General features: G+C 39.6%; 1 protein-coding gene across 1 annotated transcript; it reads left to right on the forward strand.

The window, feature by feature from the left end:
* The first annotated feature begins 10,175 nt into the window (after positions 1-10,175).
* On the forward strand, positions 10,176-10,925 carry LOC116093988 (high mobility group protein B4-like). The gene has a single exon (XM_031375967.1). It carries the CDS (start codon positions 10,332-10,334, stop codon positions 10,812-10,814), a length of 483 nt encoding a protein of 160 aa, XP_031231827.1. The 5' UTR covers positions 10,176-10,331; the 3' UTR covers positions 10,815-10,925.
* Positions 10,926-15,889: the final 4,964 nt, after the last annotated feature.

A 15,889-nucleotide genomic window follows, 5' to 3' on the forward strand; every position in this document is an offset into this window, starting at 1 on the left:
TACAGGAGCCAGTCTAAAGACCTTGACACATATATAACAGAGGATTGCCTGGTCTGGCCTCAGTGGGAAAAGATATACCTAACCTTCAAGAGACTTGAGGCCCCAGCGAAGGGGGAGGCATAGTGCTGGGGGAGCATCCTCTTGAGAACAGTGGTGAGGAATGGGATAAGGAACTGTGGGAGGGGTACCAGGAGGGGGACAATGGCTGGATTATAAATAAAAAATAAATAAGTAAAATTGCTTTATTTTTTAAAAAAATGTCACTGACATTTAATTCTACATGCTTAAGTGACCACAAAGCCTATTTCATGTACTATGTAATCTTTATCTTCATATTAGGAATGATTTGAAATAATATTTAGATAAGTTAATATGAGTTCTAGAGAAGTATTTAGCAAGATATATGTATGCATTTTCATAGGATATGTATTGCTAGGAAATCTTATTTCTTCTTTCACTCCATAAGTATAAACCTGTCATGCCAAACATATATGCTTTGGCTGACACAGAAATGAGACTCTTTCCTGGAACCTGACATTTATAGAAAATCTATCAAATTATACAAGAGAAGCTTTGCTCTCTGAAGTGGGTTTTATCTTGTAATGACTCTGATAAGGTAGATGATATTTTATTAAATTATAGATTCCTCCTGGCACATTAAAAAGTATGCCTGTCACAGTTAAGATTACCATTTGGTGAAGCAAAGAATGATCTGTCTGGTCTTATCAATAATGAGTTTTTCTCTACAGTTCAGTGCACAGTCTTCCTATTTCAGGACATGATTGAAAGACGTGTGTAGTAAACCCAACTTGATATACAGTTTTAGCAATTAAAATGAATGTGTGTTTGTACATTGCATATCCCTATTTCAAGGCTCATTTCTCAAAGGCCTGGGATATCAATAAGAGTGAGGATGGGTCCATGATAGGAAGAGTAGGCAGTAACCTGTTCTGTTATCAGTAGGGTCTCTGAGAAGTACTTTTTATAGAGTTTCACTAGATGGTCTTAATATCAATCTTGTTTCAGGGAAAACATTGATTTTCAATAAAACTGTCATGTGAAGCAGTTTGATTCTAATGTTTATTTCATGCCTTTTAGTGGTTATTTTTCTCACTCTGGCTATTAAATCTGATTCAATACTCCATTCTTAGGACATATTTCCACATTTCCAATTGAAGTGTTACCTTTAATCGGTCCATTTATAGCTGAGCTGGATCCCAATTTAGGCTGCTCACTGGACCACCTTTCCCTCAGTCTCTTCTTAATTTTTGTCCCTGCAGTTCTTTTAGACAGGAACAATTCTGGGTCAGAAATTTTGACTGTGTGATAGCAACCCCATCCCTCACTTGATGCCCTGTCTTTCTACTGGAGGTGGACTCTACTAGTTTCCTCTCCCCACTGTTGGGCATTTCTCCCCTTCCCACTTTGAGTCCCGAAAAAAACTACATTTTAAAAGACATTAAATCAGCAATAGAGAAAAGTCAAGTCACTTACAAAGGCAGGGCTAACTTATAAAGGCAAGGCAGGTAGAAAAAAGCCTGATGATTCCTGACCTGGGAGATGAGAGACCCTCAGGAATCATCAGGTTTTATTCTCTCAGCCTTACCTTTATAAGTTAACCCTGCCTTCATAAGTGACTCGACTTTTCTCTATTGCTGATTTTAATGCCCTTTAAAATGTAGTTTTTTTCTTTTATTTTGGAGATTATAATATAATTACATAATTTCTCTTTATATTTTGCTTCCTCCAAATCTTCTTACATAACCCTGGATGAATGCTTTCAAATTCATGGATTCTTTTTTATTAATTGTTGTTATATGCATATATGTATGAATATATAATATTTCTAAAGATAACATACTTAATCTGTATAATATTACAATAGAACTTGTATGTATGTTTTCAGGGCTGAAAATTTTGGTATTAGATAACCAATTGAAATGCACTTCTATGGGAAAACCAGTTTCTCCCACTTTCAGCTTTCCTAATTGCTTGTAGTTCCTTGTGTGGGTTTGGAGCCCTTCTGGACTTTCCTCATGACTTTTGTATGTCTATTGTTGATTTTGTAATGTTTAGGCAGTCATTTTGGTGAGTCTTTAAAGGATATAGCATCTGACATTACTAGGATGGATGGTCTCACAGCAAACTCAATGGTCCTCTGGCTCTTACAAGCTTTCTGACCCTTTTATCAGAAGGTTTCAGGAGATGTGTTGTAAATGTATCTATTGGGACTGGCTTCTACAGATCTGCATTTTGATTAGTTGTGTTTTTTTCTGTAATGGCTTTTGTCACAAAAAGATGTTTTCTTGATGTATGATGAATACTATACTTATCTATGGGTATAAAACAGGTATTTAAAATGTAATTGAGGATTATTCTGGTTTAGTACATTGGTGGTTATAGGTTCTCCCCAGAGATCCATGACTTCATTCTTTCTAGATATTTGGCTTGGTATTTAGTGCTGGCATGATTTCCAAGATCCATCACTTTACTAACCCACAATGGTTAGCTAGGTTTCCAGGACTAGGCATGATTTCACTCTTGTGGAAAGGATCTCAACTTCAATTAGAAAGCTGTTAATTGCTCTCTCTCTCTCTCTCTCTCTCTCTCTCTCTCTCTCTCTCTCTCTCTCTCTCTCTCTCTCTCTCTCTTTCACCTGCTTACCTTGTGGGACTGAGCAAATGCTAGATCCTTGGACTTCCATTCACAGCTGCTGATGACCATTGTTGGGAGCTGGACTACAGACTGTAAGTCATCAACAAATTCCTTTACTATGTAGAGACTACCCAGAAATTCTGTGACTCTAGAGAACCCTGACTAATACAGAAGTTGGTAACAGGAGAGGTTCTAGAGGAGCAGAAATATAGAATGAATCTTTTAAAAATCTGGAGTTGGTTTGATAACTCACTAGCACCTCCAACTATTGAAACCTCTCTAGATTCTCTCCCTCCTGGGAGCTTGGAGAATATTGAAGACCTGTGGTTGAAACTATATTTCAATCATAAAGAAGCTAATACCCTTGATTATCTTGATGAATTAGGTGATTCAGTGTGCAAAACTTTCTATAAGTTGGGGGAAAATCGGAAAATGATTTTGTTGGCTTGTTGTTCTTAGCATCTTGGGAAAAAAACTATGAAGGAAAAGAAGGAGTTGTATGATAAAATAGAACAGCTCTAGACACAAGTAAACAATCTAAAAGTTGCTAAGTGTATCCTTGAAGAGATGGATCTCTTCAACAGCCATAGAACTCAAGTTGCAGAAAATCAAACTGAAGCCCTCATGATAAGGTTGACTGAATTACAGTAAAAATTTAAGTCTCAGCCTCAGAGGCTGTTAGCAGTTGAAGTAAGGGTATCAATTGGCAAAGAATGGGATCCTATAACTTGGGATGGGGATGTGTGGGAAGACCCTGTTGAATCTGAAAATTTTGAATCTTCAGATTATCAAGGGCTTGCCCCACATGAGGAAGTAGTACCCTCAGCCCCATCCCTTGAAATAATGCCTCTTTCACATAAGGAAATTTAATCCCTTAGAGTCTAATAAACCAGCCGTGACTTTTGATGAAGAAAATGCCAGACAAGACAATACTGATGTTTCTCAAGACCCACCAATAGTTTCTTCTAGACCTATAACCAGACTAAAGGCAAAACAGGCCCCTAGAGGGGAGGTAGAAAGTGTAGTCTGTGAGGAAATTCGATACACTACTAAGGAGCTTAATGAGTTTGCTAATTCATTCAAGCAGAAGTCTGGGGAATATTTGTAGATTTTAAGGGTGTAGGATAATGGTGGAAGAAACATAAAACTAGATCAGGCTGAGTTTATTGACATGGGCCCTATGAGTGGAAAGTCTAGGTTTAATATGAAAGCTTGCACAGTTTAAAAAGGTGTCAGAAGTTTGAATGTTTGGCTGAAGTGTTTATCAAAAGATGGCCCAATGAAAAGGAGTTGGAGATGCCTGATGTCCCTTGGCTTAGTGTTGATGAAGGGATTTTAAGGCTTAGGGAAATTGCAATGCTAGAGTGAATACATCGTGTAAAACCTAATCCTCCATAATGGGAAGGCCCAGAAGATATGCCCTTCACCAGTCCTATAAGACGCAAACTGGTGAGAGGGGCACCAGCACATTTGAAGGGTTTTGTTCTTGCCCTTTTCCTTGTCCTAGACCTTAGGGTTGGAGATGCTGCTGCTCAATTAGATGAATTAAATTCAATGGGTTTAATTGGGCCCCCAGGTAACAAGGACCAGGTGGCAGCATTGAATCGGCAGAGACAAGGTGATCATAGTTATTATAATGGGCAGCATAGACAAAACAATGTTTACAATCACATACCCCATAATAGTAAACACAGGAGAGGTAAAATTTATAATGACATGACTCCTTTGGACCTTTGGTACTGGCCTTGATGTTTCCAGGCATGAATTAGATAGGAACCCTACTGCGTATCTGTTTGATCTGTATAAACAGGAAAATTCTCAAACAAATGAATGAAAGGCTACACTGGATCCTGGCAAAAGGAAGTCTCGGCCAGTGAATCAATTTCCAGACTTGAGCCAGTTTGCAGACCCAGAACCCTTGGAATGAAGGTGTGGCCAGGTTCTCCTGAGGGAGGATCTTGATATGACACCTCTAAAAGTTTTGCTGTTAGCCTTTCTCCAATTCTTCCCCAGAGGGACCTACAGCTTTTTACAAGGGTAATTGTACACTGGGGTAAAGGAAATAATCAGATTTTCTGGGACCTATTGGATACTGGTTCTGAATTGACACTGATTCCAGGAGATCCCAAGAAACATTCTGACCCTCCAGTTAAAGTAAGGGGCTTATAGAGGACAGGTGATAAATGGAGTTTTGACTGATGTACAACTCACAGTAGGTACAGAAGGCCCCTGAGCACATCCTATGGTTATTTCCCCAGTTCCAGAATGTATAATTGGGATAGATATACTAAGGAATTGGCAGAGTTCTCACATTGGTTCCCTGACCTGTGGAGTGAGGGCTATTAGGGTTGGAAAGGCTAAATGGAAGCCTTTAGAGTTGCCTCTGCCAAAGAAAATAGTGAATCAAAAAGAGTATTATACTCCTTGAGGAATTGCAGAAATAATTGCCACTATCAAGGACTTGAAAGATGCAGGGGTGGTGGTTCCCACCACATCTCCCTTTAACTCTCCTGTCTGGCCAGTGCAGAAGACAGATGGATCATGGAGAATCATAATTGACTACTGAAAACTAAATCAGGTAATAACTCTAATTGCAGCTGCTGTACCAGATGTAGTTTTGTAACTTGAGCAAATTAACATATCTCCTAGTACCTGGTATCTAGCTATTGATCTGGTAAATGCCTTCTTCTCAGTACCTGTCCATAAGGACCACCAGAAGCAATTTGGTTTCAGTTGGCAAGGCCAGCAATATACCTTTACAGTTTTGCCTCAAGGATATATTAACTCTCCTGTCTTGTGTCATAACTTAGAAGGGATCTTGATCATTTGTCTCTTCCACAAAATATCACATTGGTGCACTATATTGTTGACATTATGCTGATTGGACTAAATGAGTAGGAAATAGCAACCACTTTGGACTCATTGGTAACACATATACATATAAGAGATGGGAAATAAATCTAACCAAAATTCAATGACCATCTACCTCAGTGAAATTCTTAGGATTGTAGTAGTATTTGGCATGCAGAAATATTGTTTCTAAGGTGAAAGATAAGTTATTGCACCTGGCCCTTCCCACCACCAAGAAAGAAGCACAATGTTTAGTGGTTCTCTTTGGATTCTGGAGACAGCACATTCCTCACTTGGGTGTGCTACTCAGGCCCATTTACCAAGTGACTTGGAAAGGTGTTAGCTTTCTTTGGGGCCTGGAACAGGAGAAGGCTCTTTAACAGGTCCAGGCTGCTATGCAGGCTGCTCTACCACTTGGACCATATGATCCAGCAGACCCAATAGTACTTGAGGTGTCAGTGGCAGATAGAGATGCTGTTTGGAGCCTCTGCCAGGCCCCTGTAGGTGAATCACAGAAGAGACCTTTGGGATTTTGGAGCACAGCTCTACTATCATCTGCAGACAACTATTCTCCCTTTGAAAAACAGCTCTTGGCCTGCTATTGGACCTTAGTGAAAACTGAACATTTGACAATAGGACACCAAGTTACTATGAGACCTTAACTGCCCATCATGAGCTGGGTGCTATCAGACCCTCCAAGTCATAAAGTAGGATATGCACAGCAGCAGTCTATTATCAAATGGAAGTGGTATATACGTGATCGGGCCAGAGCGGGTTCTGAGGGCACAAACAAGTTACATGAAGAAGTTGTTCAAATGTCTGTGGTTTCTAGTCCTGTTACAATGCCATCTGCTGCCAAGCATGAACCTATAACCTCATTCGGTGTTCCCCATGATTGGCTGAATGAAAAAGAGAAGACTAGGACCTAGTTTACTGGTGGATCATGGTTTACTGATGACTCTGCATGTAATGCAGGCACCACCCAGAAGTGGACAGCTGCAGCATTACAACCCTTTTCCAGGACAACCCTGAAAAATACAGGTGAAGGAAAATCTTCACAGTTGGCAGAACTTTGGACAGTACATATGGTACTACAGTTTGTTTAGAAGAAGCAATGGTCAGATGTGCAATTGTTCACTGACTCATGGGCTATATCCAATGGATTGGCTGGGTGGTCAGGAACTTGGAAAGATCACGATTAGAAAATTGGTGAGAAATATAATGGGGGAAGAAGTATGTGGATAGATCCTTCTAAATGCGCAAAGGATGTAAAGATATTTGTGTCCCATGTAAATGCTCACCAAAAGGTGACTTCATCTGAGGAGGTGTTCAATAATCAAGTGGATAAGATGACCTGTTCTGTGGACAGTCAGCCTCTTTCCCCAGCCATGCCTGTCATTGCTCAATGGGCACATGAACAAAGTGGTCATGGTGGTCGAGTAGGAGGTTATGCTTGGGCTTAACAATACAGACTTCCACTCACCAAGGCTGACCTGGCTACAGCTGCTGCTGAATGCCAGATCTGCCAACAGCAGAAAGCAACACTGAGCCCCAGATATGGCAACATTCCTTGAGGTGACCTGCCAGCAACCTCGTGGCAGGTTGACTACATGGGACTACTTCTCCCATGGAATAGACAACGTTTTGTTCTTACTGGAGTATACTTATTCTGGTTATGGATTTGCCTTTCCTGCACGAAATGCTTCTGCCAAAACCACCATCCATGGACTCACAGAATGCCTTCTCTAGCATCATGGTATTCCACACAGTATTGCTTCTGACCCAGGAACTCATTTCACAGCCAGAGAAGTGGGCCCACAATCATGGAATTCACTGGTATTTCCATGTTCCCCATCATCCTGAAGCAGCTGGTCTGATAAAGAGATGGAATGGCCTTTTGAAGACACAGTTTCAGCGCCAGTTAGGTGGCAATAGCATGGAGGTCTGGGGCAGAGTTCTTCAGAAGGCAGTATATGCATCTATGGTACAGTTTCCCCATATCCAGGATCAATGGGTCCAGGAATCAAGAGGTAGAAAGTGGAATAGTTCCACTCAGTATCACTCCTAGTGACCCTCTAGGAAAAGTTTTGCTTCCTGTCCCCACAACTCTAGGTTCTGCTGGCCTAGAAGTTTTGGTTCCAGAAGGGGGAGTTTTCCTACCAGGAGCCACAACAAATATTCCATTGAACTGGAAGCTCAGACTTCCCCCTGGTCATTTTGGGCTTCTAATGCCCTTAAACTAACAGGCTAAGAAAGGAATACAAGTGTTAGGAAGGGTGATAAATCCAGATTACCATGGGGAAATTGGATTGCCTCTCCACAATGGAGGTAAGCAGGATTATGTCAGGAGTGCAGGAGATCCTTTAGGGCATCTCTTAGTACTACTATCTCCTGTGAGTAAAGTCAATGGGAAATTACAACAGCCTAATCCAAGCAGGATGACAAAGGATGCAGACTCATTAGGAATGAAGGTATGGGTCAATCCTCCAGGAAAAGAGCCAAGACCTGCTGAGGTGCTTGCTGAGGGGGAAGGAAATACAGAATGGGTAGTAGAGGAAGGTAGTTATAGATACCAGCTAAGGTCACGTAATCAGTCGCAGAAATGAGGATTATAAAGTAATATGAATGCTTCTGTCTTATTTTGTTAAGAATGCATTTGTCTTTCTTTGTTTCTTTAACATCAATTGGTATTTAAGTTGAGACACTAAAAGAATGTCCCCAAGGGACATTGCCCCATTGTAAATTTACAAATGTGTTTGCTATTGTATGAGGAATAGTTTTATCATGTTAGGCATATTCATGATTATGTTATTGTTTCATGTGGACATGAGATATTATTTGTGTCAAGTTGACAAGGGTTGGATTGTAGTGGCTATTCCTGGTTGTCAACTTGACTATATCTTGACTGAACTACAATCCAAAATTGGAAGGCTCACTAGTGATCCTAATCTGGAGGCTGAGAGATATAAGTTTCTGACCTGGATCTTGGCATGGGGATCTTGAGGCATAGTGGCTATGAATTCTGGAAGATTAAGACAAGAAGATCTCTGAGTTCAAGGTCATCTAGGATTAAAGGCATGGTGGCACACACCCTTAATCTGGGCCACATCTTCTGCAGGAGACCTACATAAGGACACTGGAAGACTCTCTCTCTCTCTCTCTCTCTCTCTCTCTCTCTCTCTCTCTCTCTCTCTCTCTCTCTCTCTCTTTCTGCTATCCTTGTGGGACTGAGCAACTGCTAGATCCTTGAACTTCCATTCATAACTGCTGCTGACCATTGTTGGGAGTTGGAATACAGACTCCTATCCTAGGGGAACCATAAGGAATAGGAAGACAGGAGGATTAGGCTGTGCCTAGACCCACCCCTTCAGCAATGTGCTGAAGTAATAAAGTGAAAAAAAACACAAATTTTTGAGAATGTAGAAATAAAGTAAAATAAGAGAGCCATATTCCAGCTCTTGTATACAGCAAGCAGTGTGGAAACATAGTTTTACAGTAGCAAGCAGCAGTTTCAGACACTGAGAACTTGTGTTTCAGAGATAGCCAGGACATTCTGTAAAAACAAAGTTCTGATAGTCAGAATGTTGAGACAGAATGACCAGGCCATTCTGACTAAGCTAAGTAAGGCCAAAACAAAAATAACTAGTGATCACAATGACGTTAAGGTCCATGAAAACAAGATTAGCAATTCTCGGAAGAACCCCCCAACCCCTCCTGTGGTGAACTTCGAAAAAGACCATAAACTGTCACCCTGATGACAATCCCCCAACCATCTAGTTACTCAGCCCCTTCCCAGGGACTTTTCAAGGCCAGGTGCAGAGCTGGATAGGGAAGTTGGCTGACTAAGCCAAGAACAGCCCCTGAGCAAGCCAACCAATGCCTGATGATCCTTTATCCTGTGTTTCACCAACCAGAGCCAGCTAGCCTTGTTGCAGAAATCTGCCCTCTGTAAAATATAAAAGATGTGTGCTTTCTGTGTTGGGGGTTGACCCCACCTGTGAGGGTGGGCAACCCCATATACATGGATCAATAAACCTCATGTTATTGCAACAATCTATTGCCAATCTGTGTTCTCTGGGTTGAGACTAGATTACTACAGTGCCTTGCTTCCATCTCAGCCAACAAGCAGAGAAGGTGATACGCTTGGACCCTTGCAGTTCATAGCCTTCATTGCAGGTGAACTGGCCACTGGATCCTAACCTGAGAGACAAGAGAAATGAAGGATTCAGACTCTGAGCCAGAGTGCTTGGGTTTTAAACAATTTTGTCCTGACAGGAACCAAGTCTCAGTTGTCATAGCTGATTATTTTTAGTTACTACTAAACCCCTTGTGCAGCAGGCTTTTATTATTTCTAGACTGTGTGGAGGATGAGGAGGCAGTATCTTGACAATCACATGTAGAAAGTCAGCCCTTGTTATGACCCATGGAGGGAGATGGATATAATGATTCCAGAGGCTGAGCAAAGCCCACAGCCTTCAAGAAGCCAAAGGGAAAGATTCCTAGGGTCAGTAGCAACTGTAATAAGGTTCACATAAACCTTCATCTTTCCTAAGAGGAAAAAAAAGTCCCTGGAGAAACCAACCACTAAGAGGGCCTACCTGCCAATAACTGAGCTTGGCTGGCATTGGTCAGCTTGGTGATGACGTCACAATTTCCCTTTGACCCAGCAAAGCTCACCAGTACTGAAGAGGCCAAGCGCTGGCTGAGGCTCACACACAGAGAAACTTTCACCCTAAGTAGAGCACCTCCTACACTGCTCCTCGGGTGTGGAGACAGAATTACCCAAACCAGCAGGCTCTATCAAACTAATTCATGATCATATAAACATGGGAAAAGAAGCCCAGCCAAGACCCAAGGTAAACGTCTCTCCTTACATCCACTTTATGATGAATTTCAGAAACAAATTCAAGAAGCAACACCCACACACCAACCTTGGCTTTAAGGAATTTTCTAGAAAGTGTTCGGAAAAGTGGAGATCCATCTCAAAGTGTGAAAAGGCAAAGTATGAAGCCTTAGCCAAGCTTGACAAAGCCCGATACCAGGAGGAAATGATGAATTATATGGGGCCAAGAAGGAAGAGAAGGGTGAGAGACCCCAACACACCTCGGAAGCCCCCTTCTCCCTTCCTTCTCTTCGCCCAGGACCACTACGACACGCTGAAGCAAGAAAACCCCAACTGGACAGTGACGCAAATAGCCAAGGCTGCCGGAAAGATGTGGTCGAAGACTGCTGATGTGGACAAACTACCCTACAAAAAGAAGGCTGCACTTATGCGCGAAAAGTACTTCAAAGAGCAGAAGTCTATCTAAACAAATGCCGTGGCAGGAAGAGGAGCTTCCAGTGAATAACCAACATCAGTTCAAAACAATTAAACAGCACCAACATCAGTTCGAGAAACAATTAAACAGAGTTCAACTGGCTTTCTGGCTCTGGTGTACTGTATGGTTAGACTGTCCTGGGATGCTATTCTATGGAAGTGAATGGTTTGACTGATGTCTAGCCTTGGGAAGGCTGGCCTTCTGAGTCAGCTTTAAGAGAGGGAACTGGCTGCAGGACACAAATGGTCTAGGTTGACCTGGGTGTTCAATCACATGTACAAAGCCATTTGGGCACGGGGAGCCACACAGATGCTTTTGTGACCAAAGTATCATGTTTGGCTCAGAAATTTATTAATACAATTCCTAGCTTCTGCTAAAAAAAAAGCAAGCAAGCTGTTAGTGAAAATTATATGTGCCAGTACTGCATGTTTTAGGGTTACTGTGCCATGTCATGCTAGTTATTATTGTAGTTTACAGATGTCATAGTTGGGTGGCACTGTTGGTTATTTTCCTCTTTGGGAAGCTTCCATAATTCCTTTTGGTACCATGAAACCTGGTCGTTTTCATTTTTAGGTGGATAGAGGTGGATATGAATGTACAAGTATCTCTGTAGTGGGATTTAGAGGTATTTGCAAATATGCCTAAGAATTGTATTACTGGAATATACTATATGTGAATAAACGTCATGACTAAGGCAACTCTTATATTGGGGCAATATAATTTATAATAAGTTGCTTAGGTATGAATTTACATAGGTTCTTAAGAACCATTTCTTTCTTTACCTGTATTATATAATGTTATTTCTTATTAAGGTATTAGGGAATATACTGTGCTTTTATAGCCATTCACTAGAAGCAAAATAGAATGTAACTGTAATTTTACACTGTCTCAAAGATTTTCTGGGATATGTAAAACAGGAAAACAAAGTTATTGGAACATTGGTCTTCTATCAACTATGTGTATATATGTATATATGTAAAGTTTGTATGAGATTATGTTTTAACATTGTTTCTTCCACCTATCAACTATGTGTATATATGTGCATATGTACATATGTGCATATATCCATATATGTATATTTGTGTGCATATAAGTGTGGGTGTATTATACATCAATGTATATATATATGTATACATGCATGCATGTCTATATGTATATATGCATATATGTACACACATACACATGTACATATGCATACATGCACACATGCATACATGCATACATGCACATATGCATACATGCACACGTGCACACATGCATACATATACATATGCATATATACACATATGTGTACATACAATATATGTGCATATATTCATGTATGTATATATTTGTATATATGCATATACAGATATACATGAATACACATGTATACATGTATACATGTTTATGCAGGAATATATGCATATATGTATATATGTAAATATACATGCATGTATGGATATATGTATATGCATGAATGTATATAAGTATATAGGTATATACATATACATGTATATAAAGGTATGGGGGGACATACTGTTTTCCTTCATCATTCACTAGAAGAAAAATAAAATGTACTCACATTGTATACTGCTTGACAGATTTTGCATATGTATAATATATATACAGATGTATATAGGTATATATGTACATATGTATATGCATGAATATATGCATATATGTATGTATGCATATATGTCTATATGTAAATATTTATGCATATATGTGTATAAGTATGTATCCATATATGTATGGATGGATATATGTATGTACATATGTATATAAGTATATAGGTATATACATATATGTGTATATAAAGGTATTGGGTGTATATACTATTTTTTCTTCATCATTCACTAGAAGAGAAAGGTAATCATATTGTATACTGCTTGACAAATTTTGCATACATATATATGTATACATGTGTGTATGTATAGTATGTATATATGCATATATGTATATATGTGTATATATCTACATATGTCTATATGTATATACATAAATACATGCCTATGTGTATATGTTTATATGTCTATATGTATGTGTACATGTACACATGCATGTACAAGTGTACACATGTACATGTGCATATACATATGTGTTTTTATGTATATGTGTAAAGTTTGTGTAGAAATGTGTTGGAACTCGGTTCCATCCATCAAATCCCTATTTATGAATATATGTAATGCTTGTCTGGCTGTGTGTTGGCGTTTGTTCCATCTACCAACTTTGTGTATATATGTATCTATGCATGTATATGTGAAATGCTTAGAGCCTGTTTGTTTGAAATTGTTCCATCTATTCAGCGTGTGAATATGCATATGTCCATCTATCTCTCTGTTTGCATATCTGTCTGTCTATCTGTCTGTCTGTCTGCATGTGTGTGTGTATTTGTATGTGTGAACTTACTGGAGCTTGTCTTCCATCATTCTGTGTATGTGTGCAATGTTTGATTTTCCCCCTTATTCTTCTCTAATCACTAGCTGCCACAGGCAGCAGCCCATGTCAGTGTTTGGACCAAACCCCATCAGCAACTCTCAGCACTGACCCTCACTGGCTGCCTGACTCAGTTTACCCTGTGTGGTCAAAACTGATCATTGACATGAGGTAGAATTCTAATACAATGGAAACTCCCGCAAACCTCTGAGGGTGACACTAACAAAACCTACCAGTAAGGGGAGTCGGGGAGGATATGAAGCTTGAACTGGAAGCCTTCTGTAACCAGGCAAAACTTTCAGGAAAGGGGTTGGGGTACCAACCTAGCCAGGAAACTTTCAACCTACTGTGTCCTGCTGCGATATGTTCTGGGATAAAGTTGGTGAAGAACTTGTGTGAATGGCCAACAAATCACTGGTCTAACTTAAGATTCATGCCACAAAAGGAAGGCCACTGTTGACACTGCCTGGAGAGGCAGGAACCAGAAGCTGAATAGCACAGAGACCTAGTATAGAACCAAAACTGTCAGGCAAAAACATTGAAATGATTATTAATGATATTCTGCTATACTCATAGTAGACCAACACCTAGTACAATTATCATCAGAGTGGTTTCATTCAGCAAACTGACAGGAGCAGATTCAGAGAACACTAGACTGAACTTGGGGAATCCTGTGGAAAAAAGGGAGAGAGAATTGTAGAAGCCATTTGGGTCAAGGACACCAGAAAAACATGGCCCACAGAATCAACTAAACAGGGTTCATAGGAGCTCACAGATTCAACTGACAATCAGAGAGCCTGTATGTGTCTGAACTAGGCCCTTTGCATATATGTTATGATTGTGTAGCTTGGTGTTCTTGTGGGACTTTTAACAGTGAAAGCAGGGCTGTGTCTGACCATTTGGCTTATTTAAGGGACCTTTTCCTTCTACTGGGTTGCTTCATTGAGCCTTGAAATGAGAGTATGTGCCTATTCTTATTGTATCTTTTTATATCACTTTTGTTTGATTTCCCTGGAGGTCTATTTTCCATAAAGGTAAATGGAGGCAAAGTGCATCCACAGTAGAAGGGAGGTGGGGGAAGGAAGTGGGAGGAGAGGAGGAAGACAATAATGTAGTTAGGATGAATATATGAAAGAAGAATAAATGAAAGGAAAAAAGTATAATAAAATAAAATATGAGACAAAACAAGAACTATCACTTCAGAATTGGCCAAGACAAACCAACAGAAGGAAAATTGCCAAGAGAAGGAAGAAAAATCAGAGACCCACTCATTCACTCACTCGGGAATTCCATAAAAACACAAAACTGGAAACACTAAACTGTAAACCAGATTCACACAGAGGACCTGGCTTATTTTAATTGGTTCATTTGTTTCCTCGGTTCTCTGTTTATTGAGTTCTTCTGGATATTAATCCTTTATAGAATATATAGCTGGCAAAGACTACCTTCTTTTCTGCAGATTTCTTCTTCACTCAAATATTTTCTTAGGCTTACAGGACTGTTTTAGTTTTATAAGTTCCCACTTGTCAGTTATTGGCCCTAATTTCTGTGCAAATGGGATATTGTTCAGAAAGTTCTTTCCTATACCTATATCTTTTGAGTACTGCTTATGTTTCCTTTAGAAGTTTTAGTGTTTCAAGTTGCAATTGAGATCTTTGATCCTTTTACATTTTATTTTTTTACATGGTGATAGATGTGAATCTAATTCCATTCTTTTGCATTTGGACATCCACCTTTCCCGGAATAATTTGTTTAATACCCTATATTTTCTCTAGTGTATGTTTTTTGCCCTTTAGTACCTATCAGATTGCTATAGTTATTTGTATTCTTTGTTGAGTCTTCTATTTAATTTTGCTGGCATGTCTGTTTTTATGGCAGTCCCAAATTGTCTTTATTATTATGGCTTCTTAGTATATCTTGAAATCTGGAATAGCAATCCCTACAGTATTCTTTTGTCTCAGTATTGTTCTGGCTACATGGGGTCTTTTCTGGTTCTATATGAATTTTAGGATGTTATTTCTATCTATTTCTGGGAAGAATATTATGTGTCTTGAGTTTGAGATTGGAGGAACCTTTAAATTGACTTTGGCTAGATGGTCATTGTCATAAAATTAACAGTACTAATACAGGAACATTGGATGCCTTTACATTTCTAGTGTCTTTACCAATCTCTTTCTTCATAGATTTGAAATGTCCATTGTAGAGATCTTTAACCTCCATGTTAAGTTCATTCAAAAGTATTTTATTGCCTTTGATGTTAATGTAAGTGGGAGTGTGCCCATGATCTCCCTCTCTCAGTGTATGTGTTGCTGGTTTTTAGAAAGATTACTGATTTTTTAAAGCTGATTTTTTTTTTCGAGACAGGGTTTCTCTGTGTAGCCCTGGCTGTCCTGGAACTCACTCTGTAGACCAGGCTGGTCTTGAACTCAGAAGTCCTCAAGTGTTGGGATTAAAGGCATGTGCCACCACTGCCAGGTGAAGCTGATTTTTTTTAACCTGCCACATTGCTGAAATGATAATTAGTCTTATCAGTGTTTGGTTATTTCTTTTTAATATCATATACAGTACTATACCATCTTCAAGTAGGGATAATTTGACTCCTTTTTTTCTATTTGGATACCTTTAATTTCCTTCTCCTGCCTTATTCG

This window comes from Mastomys coucha, chromosome X (genome assembly GCF_008632895.1).
Source record: "Mastomys coucha isolate ucsf_1 chromosome X, UCSF_Mcou_1, whole genome shotgun sequence".
In the NCBI taxonomy this organism is placed as follows: domain Eukaryota; kingdom Metazoa; phylum Chordata; class Mammalia; order Rodentia; family Muridae; genus Mastomys; species Mastomys coucha.

Coding starts and splice junctions, on each gene's coding strand:
- LOC116093988 (XM_031375967.1), top strand. CDS start 10,332: ATGGGAAAAGAAGCCCAGCCAAGACCCAAGGTAAACGTCTCTCCTTAC.